At 48.1% G+C, this 23,716-nt stretch overlaps 1 protein-coding gene across 1 annotated transcript; it reads left to right on the top strand.

Annotated features, from left to right (window-relative positions):
• The first annotated feature begins 20,985 nt into the window (after positions 1 to 20,985).
• LOC147979405 (E3 ubiquitin-protein ligase SINA-like 10) lies at positions 20,986 to 21,898 on the top strand. The gene is made up of 2 exons (XM_087515193.1): positions 20,986 to 21,120; positions 21,203 to 21,898. The coding sequence occupies exons 1-2, from the start codon at positions 20,986 to 20,988 to the stop codon at positions 21,896 to 21,898; spliced, it is 831 nt and encodes a 276-aa protein (XP_087371319.1).
• Positions 21,899 to 23,716: the final 1,818 nt, after the last annotated feature.

The following is a 23,716-nucleotide window of genomic DNA, read 5'->3' on the forward strand; positions in this document are numbered from 1 at the left end:
ACTACCGGCAGCTCCTCGATCCACCACCTGCCGTGCTTCTGCAGCGTATCAAAAGTTCTTGTCATGAGTCCGTGTAGCACTTCACCATTCTCCCTCTCAGCTTGTCCATTGATCCCGGGGTGTGCTAGAGAGGCAAATGAGATCTTGCATCCGAGGGCATGAACATATTGCATGAAGGCGCGGCTCGTGAACTGGGTGCCGTTATTGGTGATAATCCTTGCCGAAACTCCAAAATGACACACCAATTCTTTCAAGAACTTGATAGCTAACTGAGTAGTCACCTTTCTCACGTCGGTCACTTCTAGCCACTTTGTAAACTTGTCGATGGCAATGAACAAGAATTCAAATTCCCCGATTGCTCGGGGGACGGGGCCGAGGATATCGAGCCCCCAGACCGAAAATGGCCATGATAGAGGGATTGTTTGTAGAGCTTGGGCAGGCAGGTGTGTTTTCTTGGAATGGAACTGACATGCTTCACATTTCGTGACTAGCTCGACCACATCTTGGAGGGTTGCGGGCCAATAGAATCCTTGAAGGTATGCTTTCCCAACCAATGCCCTTGATCTAATACAGGAGCCGCACATTCCTCTATGAATCTCAACCAGCAGTTTCTTTCCTTCTTCTTGGAAAACACACTTCAATTTCACACCGTTCGGCCTCATTCTGTATAGAGTGTCATCGACGAACTGATACATACTGGCCCTCCGGGCTACTTTTTCAGCTTCATCTTGGTCGCAGGGAAGCTCTCCGGTTTGGAGAAAGTGGACAATGTGCCTTGCCCAAGTTGGAGCCTGAGGCTCAGCAACGAGGACTAGCAGCACCTCCTCTGCTGCGGGAGCACTAGCCTCGTTTGCGGGGTCCATGGGCCTGTCTGGAGGGGGTGGTCCGGCAGACTGTGAGGAGTTGTTTCCGGCAGGGTCTCTACAGGGAGCGGACGGCTCTACCGGGAGAGGCTTACAGTAGTCCAACTTTCTCCTCTTCTGGGCCATTGTGGCTAGGGATACAGAGGGCTGAGTGAGATGGAGAACAAAAGTCCCTAGTTCCACATGAAGCTTCCGTGCAACACACTTTGACAGATGATCAGCTATGCTGTTTTCCGCGTGGGGTACGTGCTTTGTTCGCAATCCATCAAAGCGCTCCTCCAATCTCCTCACTTCCTCGACGTATGCCTCCATCAATGGACTTTGATAATCTTTATTGACTTGTCTCACCACAAGCTGTCAATCTCCTCGAATGATCAGTTTCTTAATTCCCAATTCTGCTGCAATCCTGAGCCTAGCAAGGAGCCCTTCATACTCTGATGTATTGTTGGTGGCTTCCTCCGGGGCAAAATGCATTTGGATGATGTACTTCAAGTGCTCCCCGGAGGGGAGACAATAAGAATGCTAGCTCCTGCACCTTGTAGGGAAAAAGCACCATCAAAATACATAATCCATTCTTGGGGCGATTCCTTGTCGGGGATAACCGTCTCTGTCACTTCCCCATCAGGGGTTGGCATCCATTCTGCAATAAACTCTGCCAACGCCCTGCTCTGAATAGTTGATGTGCTCTCAAACTTCAAACCAAAGCCGGATAACTCCAAAGCCCACTCCACTATTATGTCGGTAGCCTCAGGGTTTCGGAGTATCCTTTGCAACAGAAAACAAGTGACAACCATGATCTCATGGGCATGGAAGTAGTGGCGCAGTTTCCTTGAGGCCATGATGGGACCAAAAATCAACTTTTGCACGCCAGAGTACCTCGATCTAGCCGCCTGTAACAGGGAACTAATGAAGTACACTGGGCGCTGCACCACTTTCATCCTTGCTACGTCCTTGGGGTTGTTCTTGTTGCCATGCTCATTGCTGACCTGTTCCTTCTCTGATTCTGCTGATCTCTGCTCACTATCTACTTCTTCCACTTCTCGCTGCGATACCAAGGCCGCACTGACCACTTGGTTGGTTGCCGCCAAGTATAGCAACAACGACTCCTGGGGTTTTGGAGCAACCAAGGCAGGCATAGAGGATAAGTAGGCCTTCAATTCTTGCAAAGTTGCATATGCTTTTGGGGTCCACTTCATAGGGCCGGCCTTCTTCAAACTTTTAAAGAACGATGGGGCATGCTCGGCAGACTTCGAGATGAATCTGCTTAGCACGGCAACACATCCTGTCAGACGCCTCACATCCTTAACTATCCTTGGCACCTGGATTTGCTTGATGGCCTTGATCTTGTCAGGGTTGGCTTCGATCCCGCGATGGGATACAATGAACCCAAGCAGCTTGCTAGAGGGAACACCAAATACACACTTCTCTGGGTTGAGCTTCAAAGTGATCATGCGCAGATTATCAAACGTTTCCTCCAAATCCTGAATAAGTGTGGCACTATCGTTGGTCTTGACCACAATATCATCCATATAGGGTTCTATGTTTCTGTGCAACAGTGGCTCGAAACCAATCTGGATTGCGCTTGCAAAAGTGGACCCGACATTCTTTAATCCCAATGGCATGTGGACAAAGCAGTATGTACCACATGGAGTGATGAATGATGTCTTCTCTTCATCTTCCTTGGACATGAAGATTTGGTGATACCCAGAGTAGGCGTCCAAAAAGGAGAGAAAATCACAACTTGAAGTGGAATCCACAATCTGGTCGATACGCGACAAGGGAAATGGGTGTTTCGGGCAAGCCTTGTTGAGATCTGTGAAATCTATGCAAAGCCTCCACTTCCGATTAGCCTTCTGGACTACTACTAGATTTGCCAAACACGTGGGATGTAGTACTCCTCTGACCAAACCAGCTGCCTCAAGTTTCTTGATCTCTTCTGCAATGAAATATTGCCTCTCCAAGGCTTGATTCTGGACTTTCTACTTGAAAGGTCGGGCATGTGGGGAGACAGCAAGGTGGTGGTCAATTACCTCCATGGGAACATCGGGGATATCAGATGGTTGCCAGGGAAACACATCGATATTCGCCTGCAGGAAGGTAACGAGCGCGCTTTCCTATTTGTCATCCAGGGTGGCGCTGATAGTGAAAGTACTATCAATGCCAGCCAGCCCTGCTGGGACCTTCTTCACTTGGGGTGCATCAACTTTGGATATCTTGCTGTTGGATCACTCTGACACGTCGTCAATGGGTGTCGTCCACTTAGTGGGGGCATGCTTCCCGGACTCTTTGCTGGAGCTCCTACAATCCCTCTTCTTTCCTTTACTTTCCTTGGCGGGAACTGTTGCTGCCGCTGCATCTGGTGCAACCGCGTGCCAGTACATCTTGTCCACACAAATAGCTGCATCCTTCTCATCTGATGGGATGGTGATGACTCCCAGTGGCCCAGGCATCTTCAAGGTGTTGTAGGAATAGTGGGATGCCGCCATGAACTTAGCCAGGGCTGGGCGTCCAAGAATCCCATTGTACGGCAGGGGGAGGTCAACCACATCAAACACAATCTTCTCAGTCCGGTAGTTCAGTTCTCCCCACTACAAAAAAGACACATCCGTGACATTTTGGGCCGAACGAATTTTTTTTCTATCATGCTTATGACACTTCTATGACAATAATTGTGACAAAACCCGGTATCATCATAGATGTGGTGGGCTCCTACTTCTATGACAAAAAATCATGAAAAAATGGGCTTTTCGTGCTGGGCGGGCCGGAGACGAGCTGCATAACATTCTTTGGGCCATCCATGATGGAAAAAACCATGGTAGAAGCGAGGGCGGGGAAAATATCGGGGGAGTTCCCGGTTACGATGGGTGGTCGGGGCCGAGAAATGCGCGTTTCTCTCGTAGATACGCGCATGTGTGCGAGGAGTTGGGTTCTAACTGAACCCGAGCGAGGCGTTGGGCTCTAACTGAACCCAAGCGATTGCACCGCAGGCTACGCATTACTGAACCCGAGCGATCGATTGACGGCTATTAACTGAACTCGATCGAGCGATTCCTTCGCTACTGCTGCTAATTGAAGTCGATCGAACCTGCTGCCTTTGGATGAACCGTGAGCGTTGTTGGGTGGTTCAATGAACAGTTCCTGATGGGGGGTGGATGAACAGGACCCCGTGGTGTTGCCGCTGGATGAACAGGACCCCTATCGATCGAGCCCTTGGATGAACAGGACCCCGTGGAGGGCTGGATGAACAGGACGACCCCATGGAGGGCTGGTTGAACAGTAGCCGGTGGAGGGCTGGATGAACAGGACTCCGTGGATGGGTGGTTGAACAGGACCCCGTGGAGAGGGCTGGTTCAATAGTAGCCTGTGGAGGAGCGCGCGGTGGAGGCTGGATGAACAAGAGCCCGTGGATGAACAGTCGCAGGTGGAGGTTGAAGGAGGTCGACGGTGGATGAACAGTAGCCTGTGGAGGCAGTCAACGATGGAGATGAACATTATCCCATGGAGTCCCATTTTGCGGTACGCCACACCCCTCCTGATGAACAGGACCCCCGTTTCGACCGTAGCGCTCCAACACAAGTCCGTTTCCTCCATTTTGCGGTACGCCACACCCGTCCCAATCAACAGGACAACGTTTCGACCAAGAGAAGTCTGTTTCCTCTATTTTGCGGTACACCAGACCCCTCCTGATGAACAGGATCTAGTTTTGACCATGACTGGTCGAACACAAGGTTGTTTCCTCTGTTCTGCGGTTCATGTTTAAATTCCATTTAAATTTGAAATGGGGATTTGTGAAACCCTCAGAATCATTTTTGAAAATGACCCAAGTAAAAATTGCTCCAAAAGGGTCCAAGAAAATGCTCATGTTGCTCTCTGAAAATATTGGACAGAGATAAAAAATCAAACTGATATTTTAAAGAGCTCATAAGTATTTATTTTGGGCATTTGGAATTAATCCAGTATTTATTTGCGTTGAATAAATATTTTTATATATACAAATATTGTCCAATAATTCTGAATTTTGGTGAGGGGCTTTGGATTAATTCCTTAGGTCCCTGCAAAATTTTACAGAATTAAATAAAATGATTTGGTATTTTATTAAATCAAACAAATGTCAGAAAAATAGGAAACAGAAAAAGGAATAAAACCTTACCTGGCCTGACCTGGCAACCCAGCTGGCCCAGCCCACCAGAGCCAGGCGCCAGTCGTCTCCTTCCCTTGCCAGGAGGACGACAGTGTGGCGCACGCACAGGAGGCGAAGCCACCTCCTGCTTCCACCTCCTGCTGCCTCCCCCGTCCTCACCCGAGCGCCACGGAGACGCCTGCAACCCCCTGGTCACTCTCCCCCTCTTTCCCGTGCCTATCCCTTGTCTGTTCCCCTTCCCCCGAGCACCACCGAGCGAAGCTCGTCGCCGCCGCTCACCGTCGCCGTAGCCACTGCCCACGCCGAGCCCCGTTGTCATGTCCCACTGGTCCGCCATCGAGCACCGCCTCACCAAGACGAAGTTCACATCACCGGACTTCCTGTGACGATGCCTCCGAGCTCGTCACCGCCGCATCTGCCGCCGGACTTCGCCCGTTGATCTGCGTCGCCCAGTGCCTCCCCGAGATCAACGACGGCGCCGTTCAAATCTCCGTGAGCCCCGCCGTCATCTCCCCGTTCTCCCCTGTCCTCCCGTTCCCTCTAGCTCCCTTGCCGCACGAGCCGAAGCTCGGCTCCGCCATTGCCGCAGCACACGTGCTCCCCGTGCTCCGTTCACTGCCGTCGTGCAACGGGCGCGCCCTAGAGCACCCCTGGCGCTGTCGTGCAGCACAGGCAGCTCGGCAGCGAGCCCTGGCGCAGCACCCGCACACCACCGAGCTCTGCCACTGCAAAGCTCGCCGCTCTCACCGCTGCAGCCCATCCCCGGCATCCCCATGACCACCCCTGGACGCGCCGCACTGCGGGCGTTCCATAGAACCCATCCGCGCGGCCATCCATCGCCGGAAACGGCCGGCCGATGAGTCGCCGCCGCACTGTAAGGTCGCCGGCCCTTAATCCGGCGACGCTGACGTGGCACGATTAATTAAGGTTAATGACGCAGTTAGTAACACCCTAGGACACAGACAGCCGGGTCCCACTACCTAACTAACCGGCTAACTAAGCAAGATTAAGATTAATCTAATTACAGTGGGCCACGTGTCAGCTTTGACTATGCTGATGTGGCGTTGACCCGACCCCACCTGTCTGTGACCTAGGCAGCACTGGGTCACTGACCAGTGGGCCCCATAGGTCAGGTTTGACCTGGGCCGCTTCGTTGACCGCTGACGTCAGCATGATGCAGTGCTGACGCAATAAGCTATTTCCTGGATTTAAAATAAATTAGGAAATTCCAGAAAATGATATAAACTTCAAAAATTCATAGAAATTCAACCGTAGCTCAGATTGAAATAATTTATACATGAAAAATGATCAGAAAAATTCAAACTATCCATCTGTAGCATTTTCATGCATGACAAACCAACTTATACATGTTGTATATGAGGAAACATATAAATGGCATTTATAAAGAGTTAATTTAGAGTTGCATTTGAACCTTGGGTTCAAATGGACCTCTTCCAAATAGAATGATAAATGCATTAGCTCAAAGCACATCACATACCCTTGCCATGTTCATGCGTCATAATGTTTCATATGATTGTGTTTTGATTGCCAACACTGTTCCTTCTCGATAGGTCCTACTCCGGAGAGTGCTCCAGAGTACCTGTCTGAGGAGCACTGGCCCCTGTTGATCTACCAGGCAAGCAACCCCCTTGTTCATTCCGATACAATCCTACTCTCTCGCTCCTGCTCTCATTTATTGCATTAGGACAACAACGATTCAACTGCTACTTTATGTTGCGGTAGTTGAACCCATTCCTCTGCATGACCTGTCATTTCCACAGTAAATAGTTAAAACCCACTAGCATGTGTAGGAGTTGATTGAGCCATGTTGTGTTTCTATCATGCTTTGCCAGCTATTGCTTAGAGTATGTCAGGTCTGATTCATCGGGAATGAATTGGAGTGGTACGATATGTTCTGGTGCTGAGAGTTAAGCGTGTGAACACGATTTGGTAAAGGTAGCGGTGAGAGGCCATGTAGGAGTACATGGTGGGTTGTCTCACTAGAACCGTCCTTAAGCACTAAGTTCCGTGTATGTTGTCCAATGACTAGCTACTACCACACATTGGAATGCTTAAGTGCCCCTCTCGACTTATTAGCTAACTTGATCTCTATCCAGGAGTCGCAAATAGTTTCTGGTGTTTGTAGGTAGTGTTAGTAGTCTACCAAGTGGCACCCGGCCAGGTGGGCTTGGGACAGACTAGGCACAAGTGGCACGGTGTACCAAGCATAGATCCATCCGGCAAGGTGGGCTTGGGAACCCTGCACATATAGTTTGGGGCCGTGAGCGACACCCCGGCCGGAGCTCCTTGCGGATGGAACCCAAATAGGCGATAAACCTGGATAAGAGTCTTGTTTGGTTAGTCAGGTCATGGCCGACACCCTCGCCAGGCTTCCACTTGAAGGTTGCCGAGGTACATGACGTGTACATGGTGGTAAGTGGTGAGAGCCTGTGTGAAGAAGTACACCCCTGCAGGGTTATCATGATCTATTCGAATAGTCGTGTCCTCGGTTATGGACTTCTTGGATGCTTACGTGGTACATAGACAACTTAAAGTGGATACTCTAAAATGCTCAAGATAAGTGTGAGTGCTATGGATGGCCTTCTCGTCAGGAGACGAGGATGAATCCATGGTGGTGTATTGATGTGGTGCTTAGTGGACTCGTGTGCGCTGCCTCATCTCAAAGAAGTTTCTCGTTGCCGTAGAACAGGATAGCCACTGAGTCAAAGCTGGCTTGCTGCAACTAAACCCCACTTGACCTTCCTGATACAAATGCATGTATGATAGGATCTGATGTAAGTCTTGCTGAGTACCTTTGTACTCACGTTTGCTTTATTTATGTTTTGTAGATGAGACATCTGTCTCACTAGTAGTACCACTTGGACTTCGACGAGTAGCTTGTACCTCAGCTACAATCTTCGTCCCTTGGGAGGGACTTGTGGATAGTCAGGCTCCTCGGCCTTTTCCTTTCGTAGTTGTCTGTACTCAGACATGTAATGCTTCTGTTGCTTGTATGCTCTGAATGATGGGTCATGTGACCCCTGTTTGTATTTAATGCTATGTGGCTCTTCTGAGCCTTTATCTATATGAGTTTGCGTTATGTTGTGATGCCATGTTGTACAGCACATACTTGCATGTTATGCATACGTGTGACGTGTATTGCTATGTGTGGGACCCGACAATCTAGTTGTTTGTCCTTGGCAACCTCTCTTATGGGGAAATGTAGTCTAGTGCTTCCTTGAGCCATAGTAGTCCGCTATAGCCCGGTTCACCGGAGTCCTGCTAGCCCAGCACTACTGCTCAGAACACTTGACTGGCCGGCATGTGTTCCACTTTGTTCCTATGTCTGTCCCTTCGGGGAAATGTCACGCGGTGACTTCCAGAGTCCTGTTAGCCCAGTGCTACAGCCCGGATTCATACGCTGCTGACCGACATGCTCGATGTGATTCATGTATGCCTGTCTCCATAGGTCTGTGCCGCTTTGGGTTCACGACTAGCCATGTCGGCCCGGGTTCTCTGTCATATGGATGCTAGCGACACTATCATATACGTGAGCCAAAAGGCGCAAACGGTCCCGGGACATGGTAAGACGACACCCGTGGGGATACCGTGCGTGAGGCTGCAAAGTGATATGAGGTGTTACATGCTAGATCAGTGTGACTTAGAATCAGGGTCCCGACAGTATGCCAGGCCTCGTTTCCATCGGCTGTTCCGTCCAAGCCGGTTGGCTCCCAATGAACAACACGCGTTCCATTGCCTCCCGATGAACATGACACATTCCGTTGCCTTCCCATGAACACGACGACGACGCAGTTTCTCCGTTCCGACCCAACCATGTACACGAGCCCTGGCCGTACGTATGCGCGAGTAGGCGTTCGAGACCCCGCCCATATGTACGTAGATGGCCGTATTTACTTTCTTGCACCCTGGCCGCTGTACGTACGTGTACATGCTATGTGTGCGCCTCTACTACGACACGTGCCCTTCCTTACTCGGCCACGGTTCATCGCTGCAGCCTGCAGACAGGCCAATCGTATGTACATACACGTTCGCGACCAGAATGACAATGCTACGTACGCTTCGACCAGGTGGGTCCCGACTATCAGGCACTTCCTGGCATGCGAAGATGTAGCTGGTGGGTCCCAGCAGTCAGGGGGAGAAAACATTATTTTTCAGGGTAAAAAGGATGCAGTTGCATGCATGCGTCCATGGGTGTGGTGAGTCCCCACTGTCAACCTCTCACGTACATTCATCTTCTGATGACTCTTGTTTATTGACCACATTGACCACACCGTGCCGAGCGCACCAAGGCCGGTGGACGACGGCGAGGACCCAGACTGGAACGACCCAGAGATGGGGAAGACATGGCAGTGGAGTCGCAGATGGAGAGGAGTGGGAAACTTGACTAGTTCGCGTGCGCGCAGCACTGCCGCCCACGGGGGACAGGAGCAAGAACAGAGGTTGAAGAAGGAGCACAGCTGTTGGATTAACATCCAACGGTCCAGCTATTAGAATCATTTGTTGATTAAGTTGACAAAGCCCTGCGTACACATCTGCTTAGTAGGCCCACAAGTTAGCCACCAAATCTGTCAGGTCCCAGCTATCATCGGGAGGAATAGTTTTTTTCGCATAACAAGGAGGCACTTCCTTCCATGCGAAGATACATCCAGTGGGTCCCAGCTGTCAGGGGGAGGAAACGGCTTAATAAGGAGGAACTTCCCTTGCGTGCGACAATGGACCTCGTGGGTCCCAGCCGTCAGGCTCTCCATGTAAAGTTCTCTTCCGATGACTCGTGTTCATTGACCATGCCGCGCCGAGCGTAGCGAGGTGGTGGACGACGGCTAGGCTCCAGACTAGAAATGACCCGGAGATGGGGAAGACGCGGCAGTGGAGTCGTAGATGGAGAGGAGTGGGAAAATCAACTGGTTCGGGTGCGGGGTGGGCCCACACTTGGTAGAGAATAACATGAGGTGGGGAGTGGAGGGATGGCCTGGCCATCAGCGGGGTAGCATTTCGCTGTGAGGCGCGCAAAACTACACCACTGGACGCCGGAGGCTGGTGTAGGCGGTCCCGGCAGCGCTGGGGGAAGAAGACGAGAAATTGAAGAAGAATGTCCGCCGTTGGATGTAAATCCAACACCTTGCTTAGGCTTCGACCTACTGGCCCACATGTTAGCTAGTCCATTTGGTGGGCTAGGTGAAACCATGATGTAGAATCTGTGCAGCCCGTTTATATATATGGTAGAATTTAAAGCCCATTTGCACTTGTTGGGCTGGGTGAAAATATCATGTTGGGCTGGACGGAGAAATGTTATAAAAACATGAACACATGATTGCACGTCTATTACTGCATTGGTTAGTAAAATCTTTGCAAGCTTATGTACACAATCACTAGGAGTTAACTTGCCAAGTTATATATAAAAAAATATTATTATTATTTTTTAAGAACTTTCAATTTACGAAATAAAATATCATTTTAATTTGATGAGGTAACAGGATGTGGGGTATTATTATTTTGTAGGCTAGATGTGGGATAATTGAGTTGGTTCTAGGGAAAAGTACTGGGAGAAAAATCAGTTTACATCGAAAAAGAAAGTGGGAGAAAATTATGATATAGGATTAATGAAAACGATAAATAAAGGAAGTGGGAAGGTCTATAAAATGGTTGGACAAACGACGGGTTTAACGGAACCTTATGTTGTTTCCATTATATATATATATATGTAATAAAATAAGATATAAATATAGGTTCAGTTTTGCATTCTTATAGAAAACATAGGTTTAGTTTTGCATTCTTATAGAAAAATAGAACTGAGCTGTGCGTCGTCTTGAAAAAACAAACATAACTTGGGCTGATGATGTTATAGACAAGCTAGGTTTGGAGGCCCAGAGGCCACTTGATACCTACTGGATCCAAAAAATGTTGAAACACGTCGTGGGCTGCCCATGTTAAACAAAATAGCCTAGGCCATGGACCTGGTGGCCCCGGGACTGTCAGCCTGTCGACGAACAGTTGTCTCCCGATTCCTCTTGTTTTCCTAACAATGTTGGGAACGACCGACGGCGGCACCGCAACAAGAGCACCAAGGCGGAGGACAACGTCGAGACCTCGGACCGAACGAACCGGAGTGGGGGAAGACATAGGCGGAGGGGAGTATGAGGGTTGACTTGTTTGGGTGTAGGGTGGGCCAGTGGAGCTGCCGCCGCCGGACAATGTGTGTGAGTAGAGGGATGGCCTGGCCAACGCCATAGGCTATGATGGCCAGCCGCTGTATAGGAGGAGGATGAAAGATTGAACAAAATAAAGAAATACAAATGGATAGGTGGTTGGTCCCATATGTCTGTGTACGAGACCTGCTGGGTCCACCTGAGAAGGGGTATATGTTGGGAGGAAGGAGATTCAAACAGCCGAGTGAACTAGTTTTTTTTAAACGGACGAGTGAACTAGTTACATACATAAGCAAATAGCCACTAAAAAAGCAAACGGGTTAATGGGTTCTTAAAAGAAATATTTCGGACAAAACAGATAATTATGACACATAGGTTAATGCATGAAACACTCAGATGATAAAGGTGCTTAAACAGATAAAGTACAACATCTAGACCTTCCTGGCACGCTTGATCAAGATGCTGCGGCTGTCCGTGTACCCGTCGGTTACGGGAAGCAGACATGCCCTCATGTCCAATATCCGCCTGCACATGTCGTAGCATGTGTATGCGTCCTTGGTCGCGTAGGTTATGTAGGCTAGATTCAGAGGTACCTCCCACATGTTCAGGTCCTTGGCATCGTTGTCTCCTTTCATGTTGGCATATCAGGGGTCGATGATGGTCTCGGCGAGGTCAACCATGAAGTCCTTTTCCTACCTGCTTCCGATGATCTTGTATTGCTTCTTGATGTCGACAAGCTTCTTGCACCAGATGGACGAATCATCGCGTTCTTCCTTCTCTCCACCGTAGCGAAGGTGCAGTCGACGATGCCAATGAAATGGGTGAATGCTCCAGAAACTCTAATGGCCCTACAATAGTGGTAGACAAGAACCTCGTCCCGCACACATACCTAGGCAACAGCGATCCGCTGGCCCCTATCAGGAGATGAATGGATGGAACAAGGTCTAGTCCTGCGACCTTGTGCTTTCTCGTCCTGTAGGTACTGCTTGAACTCGGTGAGGCAGAGCTTCACCGAGTCCGGATCATTGGTGTACATCACATTCAACTTGGTGCACCCATGGGACTGAACGTCGAACTCAAAGGTGAACTCCTTGCTGAAGTCCATATCCAGCAGGCTCACCCACGGATCGCCATTGGAGTCTCTTCAAGTGAACGAGTGGGTAGGCGGCGACAGCAGTTCGTTTTTTAGCTCATGGGGAACTGGATTCAACAGTAAACTAAGTGTGTATAGGCGACAACAGTTACTACCCCTCCCTCGCCGGCTGCACGCCCGGCAGAAGATGCACCCTCGGTGCATTCAAACGCCTCCATTAAGAAACCTACTCTGGCCACACGTTGGTTCACGAGCGGGTCTGTATTGGTACTGTAATAATAAGTGTTAGTGGTCACTTTACTTAAATTTAATTAGCTTTAATAGAAATTTATTTTTAAAACAAGCAATGCATTGGCTCGTTCTATCAGTGCCACAGGATCAGCATGCAATTCAATTAGAATTATTATTCTCAGGACGCACATGATCAGCACATTTGTCACACTTTCACACAGATAATACTACCAAGTTTGAACTGTTTGTTATGGTTGTTGTCCTTTGCATCATCATGTCGTGTTTCCCAGCTTGCAAGATTCAGAACCAACAAATAAGATCCAAATAATAAGTACAACAAAGATGCCTACACATGTCATTGATTCCCAGCTTGCAAGATTCAGAACCAACAAATAAGATTCAAATAATAAGTACAACAAAGATGCCTACACACTCATTGATTCCCATCTTGCAAGATTCAGAACACACCCATTAGAGCCTTTTGATAAAGTGAATATCGGGATTTAATCCACCTTGGCTAGTCATATCATACAACCCAAGAACTTGGCGAATGCTCTTGACCGTCACAACATCTGTAGTTGAGTATTCCTGTTTGCACAACACAAATAAGAAGAGCATGATTACTATAATAATGGCGCTCCTTGAACTCAACCTGTAGCTCCGCTCGTATGAGGCCAACCTAGAGTTCCATGATTCAATTCATGCGCCTTTTTCTGCAGTTCACCTGAAATGAAGCAAAGATTGCATCATTCAACTAGCAAGAAGTACTTTCTCTTGTGAGCTGGCAGGTTCTTCTTTAGTAGCTACACTAAAATTGAGGAACATTAAGGTTGGCTGTCCGGCTCATGTAAGGTGCAACTATAATTTGCTTATCCTTTTGTGCAGTTCCACTGAAATAAAGTGCCATTGTGGTGACAATGACAACTCATCTTCCAAATGCTAATAAAATGTTGCACGAGATTACCAGCAGAATTTGACGGAGATTTTGGAAACTCCAATCACCATTTTGTGCAGTTCCACCAAAATTGAGAGATGTTGCCCACGTGACATTTTAGTTAAACTGCACAAGATACTCATTCCAAAAAACTGTTTTGTGCAGTTCACCAAAAGGTCACAATAGCAACAAGGTGAAATGGATATCCCTATCTACACAAAAAGATAGAAAGTAAACAGTTGTTGCTCAATAAGAATATACGAAACATACACGAAATGAAAAGAAGCATCTTAATTTTGTTCATGGCAATCACGCGAGGACAATAGAAATTTTAAAACGTCAACAATGCTTCATGTTACCGGAATCATTACGATCAACAATGAAATTCGTCAAATATGGGATTACTTTAATGGTGGCATTGCTTGTTTACAAGATATAGTAAATCAACATCAGCTAAAGAGTTGGTTTAAGGGCATGGGACCATGGGGACACCAGGACACTCAACAGCGTAAAGGAGCAACTTACTTATCGTACTGGGGAAAACAACATGAGTACCATTTGTAACACAGTTTAATTGCATCATATCACTGGAGGCATTAGATTAACAATAACACTAGTTAGACATGTCCTTAAGGTAACAGTGTGATCGCTTCATTTTACATGCGCCCTTACATTAACAACAGTAAAAGGTTGGTATAAGGACATGCAACAATGGAAGCATCCGCACAATGTACCTACAAGGAGGCATGAAGTGGTGATGCTGAGTTTGTTCATGCTCTATGAGGGCAACAAATATAATCCTGGAGACCTTTTTACTATGTGAGGGCAGCAAATCTAATCCTGAAGACCTTTTACTAGGTGAGGGCAGCAAATCTAATCCTGGAGACCTTTTACTATGTGAGGGTAGCAAATCTAATCCTGGAGACCATTTACTATGTGAGGGCAGCAAATCTAATCCTGGACATACTCAGTTGACTTGTCCACCAGCCGCCACTTTCTATCATTTTTTCAACCAATAATAGATATGTTCCTTATCCAGTTTGTACTGTGTTTTCCCATTAGTTCCCTTTTCAACCAAGAGACCGGTTGGGTATCCGGTCTCTACTACTTTCACCCTATTATTTCCTCTTTGAATCAAGTCCTAGATTCATGCTACAACTTTCCCCTTTCTCCGTTGTTTGAACCAAGTCCTAGATTAGAATGCATGAAGTAGCTTTACCTCTAATAATACAAAAAATTCAGGTGGCTTTGGAAGAGATGATGGGAGTAGAAAAAGATGCACAAGCAGACACGTGGGGAGCTAGGGTAGTAGAGCAAGGCCGCTTTCAAAGAACTTATACCTAAGGGTCGTCGGGATGTCGGCGGCGGCAGGTCGGATCTGCACACAATACGGCAGGGAGGAAGAAGGGTCGGAGGACCTCCCGAGCCGACGCTGTCTTGGAGAGAACGGCACGGGCAGAGGACGGGGCCCCTCCGGCAGCTGTGGGTTTCCTCCCTCGCCCGGGATGAACGCGTGAATGATGCACCTAGTCCTCTACACACACCGGCCGAAGGGATCCGGCCGGATCTGTGACTAGCGGTGAGCATAGAGAAAATGTCGCTACCATTGTCTTGTTGAGATCTGGAGAGGATGAGAGAATGAAGAGAGCAACACTAGTAAAGCAAGCGCTCAGGCCCCTACGTACATATAAAATGGAGTGATTACCTTTTTCTCTCCACAACAAGCGTTTCAATTTGTGTACGTGGCATTAAAGAAAAGAAACTCTCTATTTAAGGTGACTAACTGTACGACTCCTACTTACTACTAGTAGTAGTATTGTTCACTTGTGCTCCACGGCTCTCCATTCATTGAACAACCCCACAGGTGAATAAACATACAGTACTAGTATTTATATAGAACAAACAAGCTTGAACTATTTTTGCGTAGTTAAAAGTTGAGGATGGGGCTTTTCCCGGGCAGTACGCGCGGCAGTTTTCACGTAGGCGGTTTGACCGAGAGGCGAGGAGGGTGAGGGAGTAGAGGATACAACTTACTTACTGCTGGAAAGGTCGGGTTGTGTGATTTGATGGCGCGTTACTGCTGGAAAGACTTGTGATATGACTGCTCACTATAGTCATGAATTACTGGCGGTACGACCGGGGTGATGCCCCCTTTCCGTTCCGCACTCTAATCCACATGTCGGTGAAGTACGTAGTAGTAAGAAGGAGCAAAGAATCATGCAGCATATCTAGTAATACTACTACTCACGTCGGAGGAGTGCGAACCACGACAGCCCAGTGAACCAGCAGTGCGAACCACGGCAGCCCAGTGAACCAGCAGTAGAAAACTATGTGGTGATATGGCCATAAAAAACAATGTGCTACGGTCCAGACTATAGCATGTACAGTACTACCCCTCTTTGTTTGGAGCCATGAGTTAGAGCTAGTTTGGATTGAAATAGCCTCAAATTATCCAAACAGGAGGGGTTAGTTTGAGCTACTTTGCTCTAACCCAGCTAAAAAAACTAGCCCAATGGAGAGGTTCTAATTGGGTTAGTTCTCCTCGGGGCCATTAAAAGAGAACTAAAAAAATCTCCCCTGCCCGCACCAGATCGCTCCCTCCAACCCCCTCGCACGACTCCTCTCTATTCGCCATTGGGCCACCCGCCCAAGCACCGCTCCGCCACTCGCCCTCTCTCTCCTCTGGCCACCCTCTTCCTCCGGCCTCCACTGCCCTCCTCCGACCGTCCTCTCCCTCCGGCCTTTGAAGCTCGCCCCTCTCCCCCTTCACCGGTCGTTTTTCTCCCTCTGTAATGCGCGGCGGCGACGCATCTACCACGGAGGTCGCGAAAGGGGTGAGTTTGTTCGTTCCTTCTCTGTCTCACAGCCATATCATTGATCTTGCTCACTCTATCACTAATTCTGATTTGGAAAAGTAGATCCTGATTAAACTTGGTATAGATTTGTGGTGCACGCATGGAATTGTTTGATGTTGCTTGAGGAGGTAATAAATCTTTCTAGAGTCCCAAAGATTTAGTTCACCTTTCTAGGTATTTCAGTTTCAGGCTTGCATTATTTCTAGAGTCCCAAAGATTCAGTTCACCTTTCTAGGTATTTCAGTTTCAGGCTTGCATTATTTCTAGAGTCCCAAAGATTCAGTTCACCTTTCTAGGTATTTCAGTTTCAGGCTTGCATTATTTCTAGAGGCCCAAAGATTCGGTTCACAGTCGTCGGTAAGTGGCCCTACTACCCATGCCGGTGTCGACCTCAACTCGCAATCACCGGCGTCGGAGGGGTTCCCAAGGCTTGGGCTCTACAGAGCCTTCCTCTAGAGCGACGATGATGAGCTCCTCCCTGGGTGCGCGAGGGGCTTCGGGCTCGCTCCCTATCGTGAATAACTTCCGTGATGAGTTAGCTCATGCTTTGTTTCATGGAGTGTAGTTTTTTTGTGAAGCTTGATTGACGACTTGTATGTTTAAGTGGGATATCTCATTTGTATGGACAAAGTAAAATTTAACATGTTTTGCATGCTTGGTTTGTAAAGATGGTTCGTTTATGTCAATTGTGAGCGGGAGGAGGTCACACAAGAGCCGACCACACCAAATCTGGAAGGAAATAGGGTCCAAAGTAGTCAAATGATTGAGAAAGAACATTTATTGTCAATTTAACCCTGCCATCGATACACCTCTTCGGCTTAGAATTAGCTCAGGGTTAGAATCTAACTCTAACCTCTAACTGAGTTAGAGTTCTCCTCGTCTCGGTTCATCGCCATCATACTTTCCCCATTCCTGTGTTTTCAGTATCATGCGAATCAAAGAGGCCCTTAGACTGGTTTAGGTCTCGTCGTTTTTATAAATGTGTTATGTCCAAAATTTAATGAACGTGCTCTGGTTTCTATGAAAATAATCTGGTTTCATGAAGTAATTTATTTATTTATCTATCTATTATTCTGCGGGGGGTTTGCATGTAATTCGTGAGGTCTGAAATGTAAAGTACCCTGGCATATGCTCCGAGTTGTGCATGCACTACGACCCAGATGCTCTATGTCCCACATGTCGGCGAAAGGGAGCACGTGGAAATAGACTAGGAGTACATATAGGACGATAAATGCGTGAAAAAATGTGTATGGTGAAGCATAGCTGCGGTTCAAAAAGGAGACCTAAAGTGATGACAGGTATAGGTCACACGCACCGAACTAGTGGTACTAGACATATGACTACTTTTTCCCTAAAAAAAGAGGTACGAGTGCTCAGTACTCCTATTCTATCAACACGAGTCCCATCTGACAATAGCGTCCATGCTACAGGTAGCTCTTCTCCATCGTTTCTCTCTTCTAATTCGAAACTCAGCCGATGCTCGGTGGGCGGGGTGGGGATTTGCCGATGGTCGGTTTGCTCAACTGCGGCCCCACCTCACATTGAAAATGTTATGACTGGAATAAAAATGCCATATACTCCCTTCGTTCCTAAATATAAGCCTTTTTAGATATTTCAAATGGAATACAACATACGGATGTATGTAGACATATTTCAGAGTGTAGATTCACTCATTTTACTCTGTATGTAGTCACTTGCTGGAATCTCTAGAAAGAAATATATTTGGGAACGAAGGGAGTACAATACTAATAAAACATTAAGGCCACAAGGCGATGTAGTGCTGGTTACAGGAGTCAAGAATAAGAGATGCATCCATCGACGAAGTCCACCTCCTCGACTCAGGGCATCGGCCCACCAAAGGGCGGCTAAGTAGCAGCGGCTTTCGTGGCCAGGTCTACGTGCTTCTGAACAATGGCGTCCAAGGATTCCAGCCGCTGGCAGAAGGCCAACGTCTTTCTGTCCTCGCTAGCCTTGTAGTGGCCTATGTAGACGATTTCCTTGTAGATGTGGATGTGTAGGTCGATGGTTTCTTGCATGGTGAGGCACTGCGCGGCGAGCGCGGCCTCAAGGTGAACATTCTGCGTCACGACCTTCGGCACCTCTAGGGCCACTAGGGCTTGAAAGAGTTCGTCACCATGGAGGCCGATGAGGGTGGCAGGCAATGAGGAGCCTGGGCGCGCGGGCTGGAGCAGTACGGCAAGGTTGTCCGCGCAATTCTTGACGGCGATGAACTTGCGGATGGAGTTGACCATGATGTCGCCCATGCGAGAGACGAAGCCGGTGTCGGCGAGGGCTATGACGCCGGCGGTCGGCAGCACCGTCTAGAAACGTCGCGCGGTGCGGGGCCGCAGGCCGGCGCCTTGGATGATTTGGCACAACCGAAATCGCTTGCGTCCATCGCCTCCATAGGTGCTTGTGGCTTCTAGTCACTTGGTCTCGGATTGGAGTGAGCAGTGTTGTGCAGAGACTAGGAGTAGATGGATTGGAGTGGTATGGCGCCTTTATATGAGAATCCAAACTCTATTGAATCACATCGTGCTGGCTCTATTCGTCTTCTCAAATTAATTCCCTCTACATGTAATTGAGGATGCATCATTAACCGTTCAACATCTCGGGAACTGCTACCCTCTCCCTCCTTGGCATTCAAGCACCTATGGGGCGACTGCTGCTCACGTCTATCGCGTGTCAGGAGACGTTCCCGTCAATGACGAGGTGCCTATGGTGACTTCATAAATTTCAAGATGATAGTATATGTCGGCTCAGTATTTCGGAGGTTCTCATAGGGGTAGGGTGTGCATGTGTGAGTTCATAGGGGTGAGTGTATGCACGTGTATATGAGCTCTTGCGTCTGTACTGTGTTAAAAAAACATAAATGCGTGTCAAAAAGAGACTACTCAGTACTAGTATACTCAATATTGTGCTCTGCGACCAAGGTGGATAGGAAAATGAGAGAAGTACATATTAATTTACGGTGTAGATTCACTCATTTTGCTCCATATGTACTCCGTCTCGGTGTAGTCTAGTCACTTGTTGAAATCTCTAGAAAGGCAAATACTCCTTTCTGGTTTACAGGGCTATACTAGCAAGTACTACAATAGTGGGCTCACATAGCATTTTTTCTCATGGAAGAACCTGTCTATATGCATGCTCCAAGGTTCGCAATTGCCATGTTCGGGTTGCGCTTGGCTCTTCACCTCTTCGAGAAGACGAACAATGATGTTGCTACTACTTCTACAGTATCGAATCCACTGCTGCATTTCTGTCCACTGTGTGTAGGAGGGATAACTTGTTGTAGTACTCTATAAGGCTAGTTGTAATGGGAGTATCATAGGTGGTACTCCCTCCATTCCTAAATATTTGTCTTTCTAGAGATTTCAACAAGTGACTATATACGGAGCAAAATGAGTGAATCTACACTCTAAAATATGTATATATACATCCATATGTGGTAGTCCATTTGAAATATTTAAAAAGAAAAATATTTAGGAACGGAGGGTGTATCATGGATGCCAACTAAGCAAATTTGATGAGGTGGCATAGAAGTAAATGAAGAAAGAGAGGGTTGAGTATCATATCATGATACCGTATCATATTAAATGTTGTGCTACTATGTGTCATGCATGCTAATAAATGAAGTCATCGATGATACTAACATATGATACTATGCACTATGGATGCGTAGTATCATACACTAGTATCATATGCATGATACTAGTATTCCATTACGACCAGCCTAGGGAAAATCTTGTCCTCGTCTGCGAGCCACCACGCGCATGGGCAAGGGAGAAGGCGTGTAGTAGTAAAATCAAGCTTCTCCTCGTTGTACGGGTTGACGTGACACATCATAGCACTAGCCCCACATGGTTGCCTCTAAACTTGGCTGAAAGACCCACAGTGTAAAATATATTTGCTGCAACCTCTAACATTTACCCCACCACAAATTAAAATATATATTCCTGTCTTGACTTGATGAGCATGCAAACTACAATCACCAAGATGACAGGTAGGGCTAGAATATTATTTTAATGAAAAAAGCTTTGAGATGGCCTCATAGCACGGAGCCAACCCTGATGATTTTAAGCTTACAAGCACGATGCATGCTATCCTAGACTACTCTACACATGAAACTTCCACACGAGCGTTCGTGCTGCGCCTGGCTCTTCGCCTCTTCGGGAAGTCAAACAATGATGGAGTACTACTGCTGTGGAGGAGTACTACAGTATGCTTTTGGCCATCTGACACCGATTGAACTGCTACATGTCCACCGCGTGCGGGAGGGAGAGCGTGTAGCGAAAGCTTCTCCTAGTCCTGCCAGCCACCACGCTCATGGGCGAGGGAGGGACGCAGCTTCATTGACTTACCGCTCCTGCCTTTGCGTGTATGACAGGTGGGCCCAACAGGTGGGTGGCCCAACTGTCATGGAGGCAAAGGCAGGTGCAGTTATGGTACCAAAGCTCAGTCCGCAAGGGAGAGGGCGTTGTAGTAATCAAACTTCTCGGTCTTGTACGAGTTGACGCGACACATCAAAGCACTGCACTCGATATATTTCAATAATTTGCGTTTACTGATGCATTAATTACAACACATGCATGCATGTCATGACTCTCCTTTTGATACTTGCATGTGTTGGTTTAATGCACCTTGAAGTAGTATGAATATGTGACGGTACAGCTTTGTAATGCCCTGGCCCTAAAGTGAGAGATGGTTGTGCATGAGGAGGGCGAGATCACGGAGACGGAAGAGGACCCGACGATGGAGCTCTCTATGGTCTCGATGGACCCCACCTTGCTCCACTGCCCCTTGCGCCTCTGCCCCTTGAAGCCTCCAGTGTATGAGGTTCAAATACACCTCGTCCATTCGGCTGACCGAGCAAGGTGCAGGTTTCTTGATTGATGTGTTGTTTGATTGATTTGTTTAGTGCAAGGGAGGGCACCTGGCCTACGCGGACTGCCATGTCGAGCGCCCCGGGAACCAGCGGTTGTGCCAGAAGTGCGAGTGCGGCGGTGGCTCCGACGTGCGGAACACGGCGGTGGACACCGTCCTCTCCTCGATGAGGGTGGAGTGCCCGCATGAAGGCTGTGGGATCTACGTCACTTACCACAAGCTCGCAGATCACCCGAGCGTGTGTCCCCTCGCGCGCTGCAAATGCCCCGTGCCCGTCTGCGACTACGAAGGCCCGCCGCCGGCGCTCTGCCACCATATCAGCATCGTGCATCCCATGCCCGTGCATAAGATCCAATATGGCAAGGTGCTCCAGCTGCAAGTGCCACTGTCAGAGCCACGACTATTGCTGTTCGAGGAGGAGGATGATCGTGCATTTTTCTTGGTCGACGGCATGCTCAAGATCAGCACACCTATCGCCGTGTCGGTCGTCTGCATCAGAGCAGGGTCGTCCCCACTGCCGCACTACATGGCCAAGCTGTGGGCAAACAGCCTGCCTGGGGAGCCCAAAGGCAGGAACGACACCATCAAGGTGGAAATGGAGGTGACAAGCAGCATGGATCCCTGCGACATCGCCGTGCAGGAGCTGACCTTCTTCATAGTTCCGCCCAAGCTGCAGGCCGGGGCTAAGCTAGTGTCCCTCCACATTCAGATTGACAAGCTAACGCCCTAAATGATTCTACAGTGCCTTCTGTTTATCTTAGTAATATGCTAATATAGGGGTTAGCTTGGTCTACTTTAGTTTAAGAGATGGTGGGTTTTGGTGGCGATACAACAATTACTTCGACATTAGATCAACAGTTAAAGTAATTTCCAACAGTCGAACGGATATTTTGTGTCTGTTGGATACAAAGATCCTTTGGGTAAGAAGTATAACAACTTATAAGAAGTATAACAACTTATATGCTTGTTTGTTCAGGAAGTGTTGCATACTTGTGCGAGTTGACGCGACACATCAAAGTAGTACTACTACTAGTAGTACTCCCTATGATCCTAATTTCCCTGCGCCTCACCATCACTAAGGCTTAACACTGGCCACATTACGCCATCCGGGAATAGTTCGAAACTAGAACCGTCAATAAATTTTGAGCTTGCATCTCGTCACATTCCAAATTACTACTACCACACTATTTAATTGCAAACCTGTTCACACCGATCACAACCTAAACGGTTTCCCACTTAAGAGTGTATTAGTACTCGGTTATAAATACTACTATGCCAAGATGACTGCACATTCCTACTCAAATCCTCATCCACAAAAACAAACAAGTCATTCATCATCGTTCCCTTGCGTCTGCCATGGCCAGTGTAAGTTCTGGGTCAAGAGATTACCACTAGGGAGAGGCGAGCATGGAAGCGAAAGCACGAGAGATGTCCAGCCTTGCCGCGAAAGCAGCCGACATGTCCCGCCGTGCGTAAGTAGCAGCACAGAGGTCCTGCCGTGCCACCGAAGCAGCACGGAAGTCCCGCCACGCCGTTGATGCAGCAGACTGGTCCGGTCGCGCCGCGGAAGCAGCAGAGATGTCCTGCCGCGCCGCGGCGGCCTAGGAAAATGTCTCGCGGGCAGGCGATGACTCTTCCAGGCGCATGCATGCGATCATCCATAGCTAGATGAATCAGATCTATGGATGGGCGATGTTGCAGGATGACATGAAAGCCTCGTTTGAACAGGCTACCGGTGTCATCCAAAAACTAGGGGAGGGAAATGAGAGGCTTTGGGCCGAGCGCGGCCTGCTGAGGGCGAAGATCGTCCGAAGTGCAGAGCAGCAGGAGGAGACCAGTGCCTTGTTGAAGAGGACCGGCATCATCATGAAGACACTTATGGACGAGAATGACATGCTCCGCATCGAGCACCAAAGGTTGGTGGAGGAATATGTGGATGCTCTCAAGTAGCGTCTTGAGGACACGACATAGTTCATCGTCGTTCGCCATGGAGACTAGTTCCCGTGGCCTGCAGCACCGCATCAAGAAAGTAGAGATCAGCGAGCCAGATCGTTGCCTTCCTTCTTCTTTTGCCCTTGTGTATTTCGAGCGTAGCCGCATGTGGCTTTTTTAATTATCTTCCTAACTATGTAAGACAACTATTATCCACTGTCATCGTCCTTATATATTCACCAGTTTTGCTATAAGTCGCAGTAGATCCTATATAGGTCCGTCGGATCTTACATCAAGATCCGTGGAAAATTTTCTTTTTAGATTTTCTTTTTTCTCTCTTAAATATCAGTCGAGTGAGACATATCCACGCCATTAAACAGAAGCTCGGGCGCTATTAATGGAGACCTTGGGAGAGAGGTGGACGGCAGATGCAGGTCAAAGGGCTCTCCTCCCGATAAGCACGCCTCCCATACTCAAATAGCTACCCTGCACGGTGCCTCCTAGCTAATAAAAAAAGTGGACGCGTGGAAGCACCTAAATGGTAAATAGAACGCCCACGGTTTCAATAATACTTGTGTTTATGATTGTAACGTGACATCACTTGTTCGAAGATGAC

The sequence above is a fragment of the Triticum urartu genome, chromosome 3A (assembly GCF_056163025.1).
Source record: "Triticum urartu cultivar PI428250 chromosome 3A, HENAU_Tu73, whole genome shotgun sequence".
In the NCBI taxonomy this organism is placed as follows: domain Eukaryota; kingdom Viridiplantae; phylum Streptophyta; class Magnoliopsida; order Poales; family Poaceae; genus Triticum; species Triticum urartu.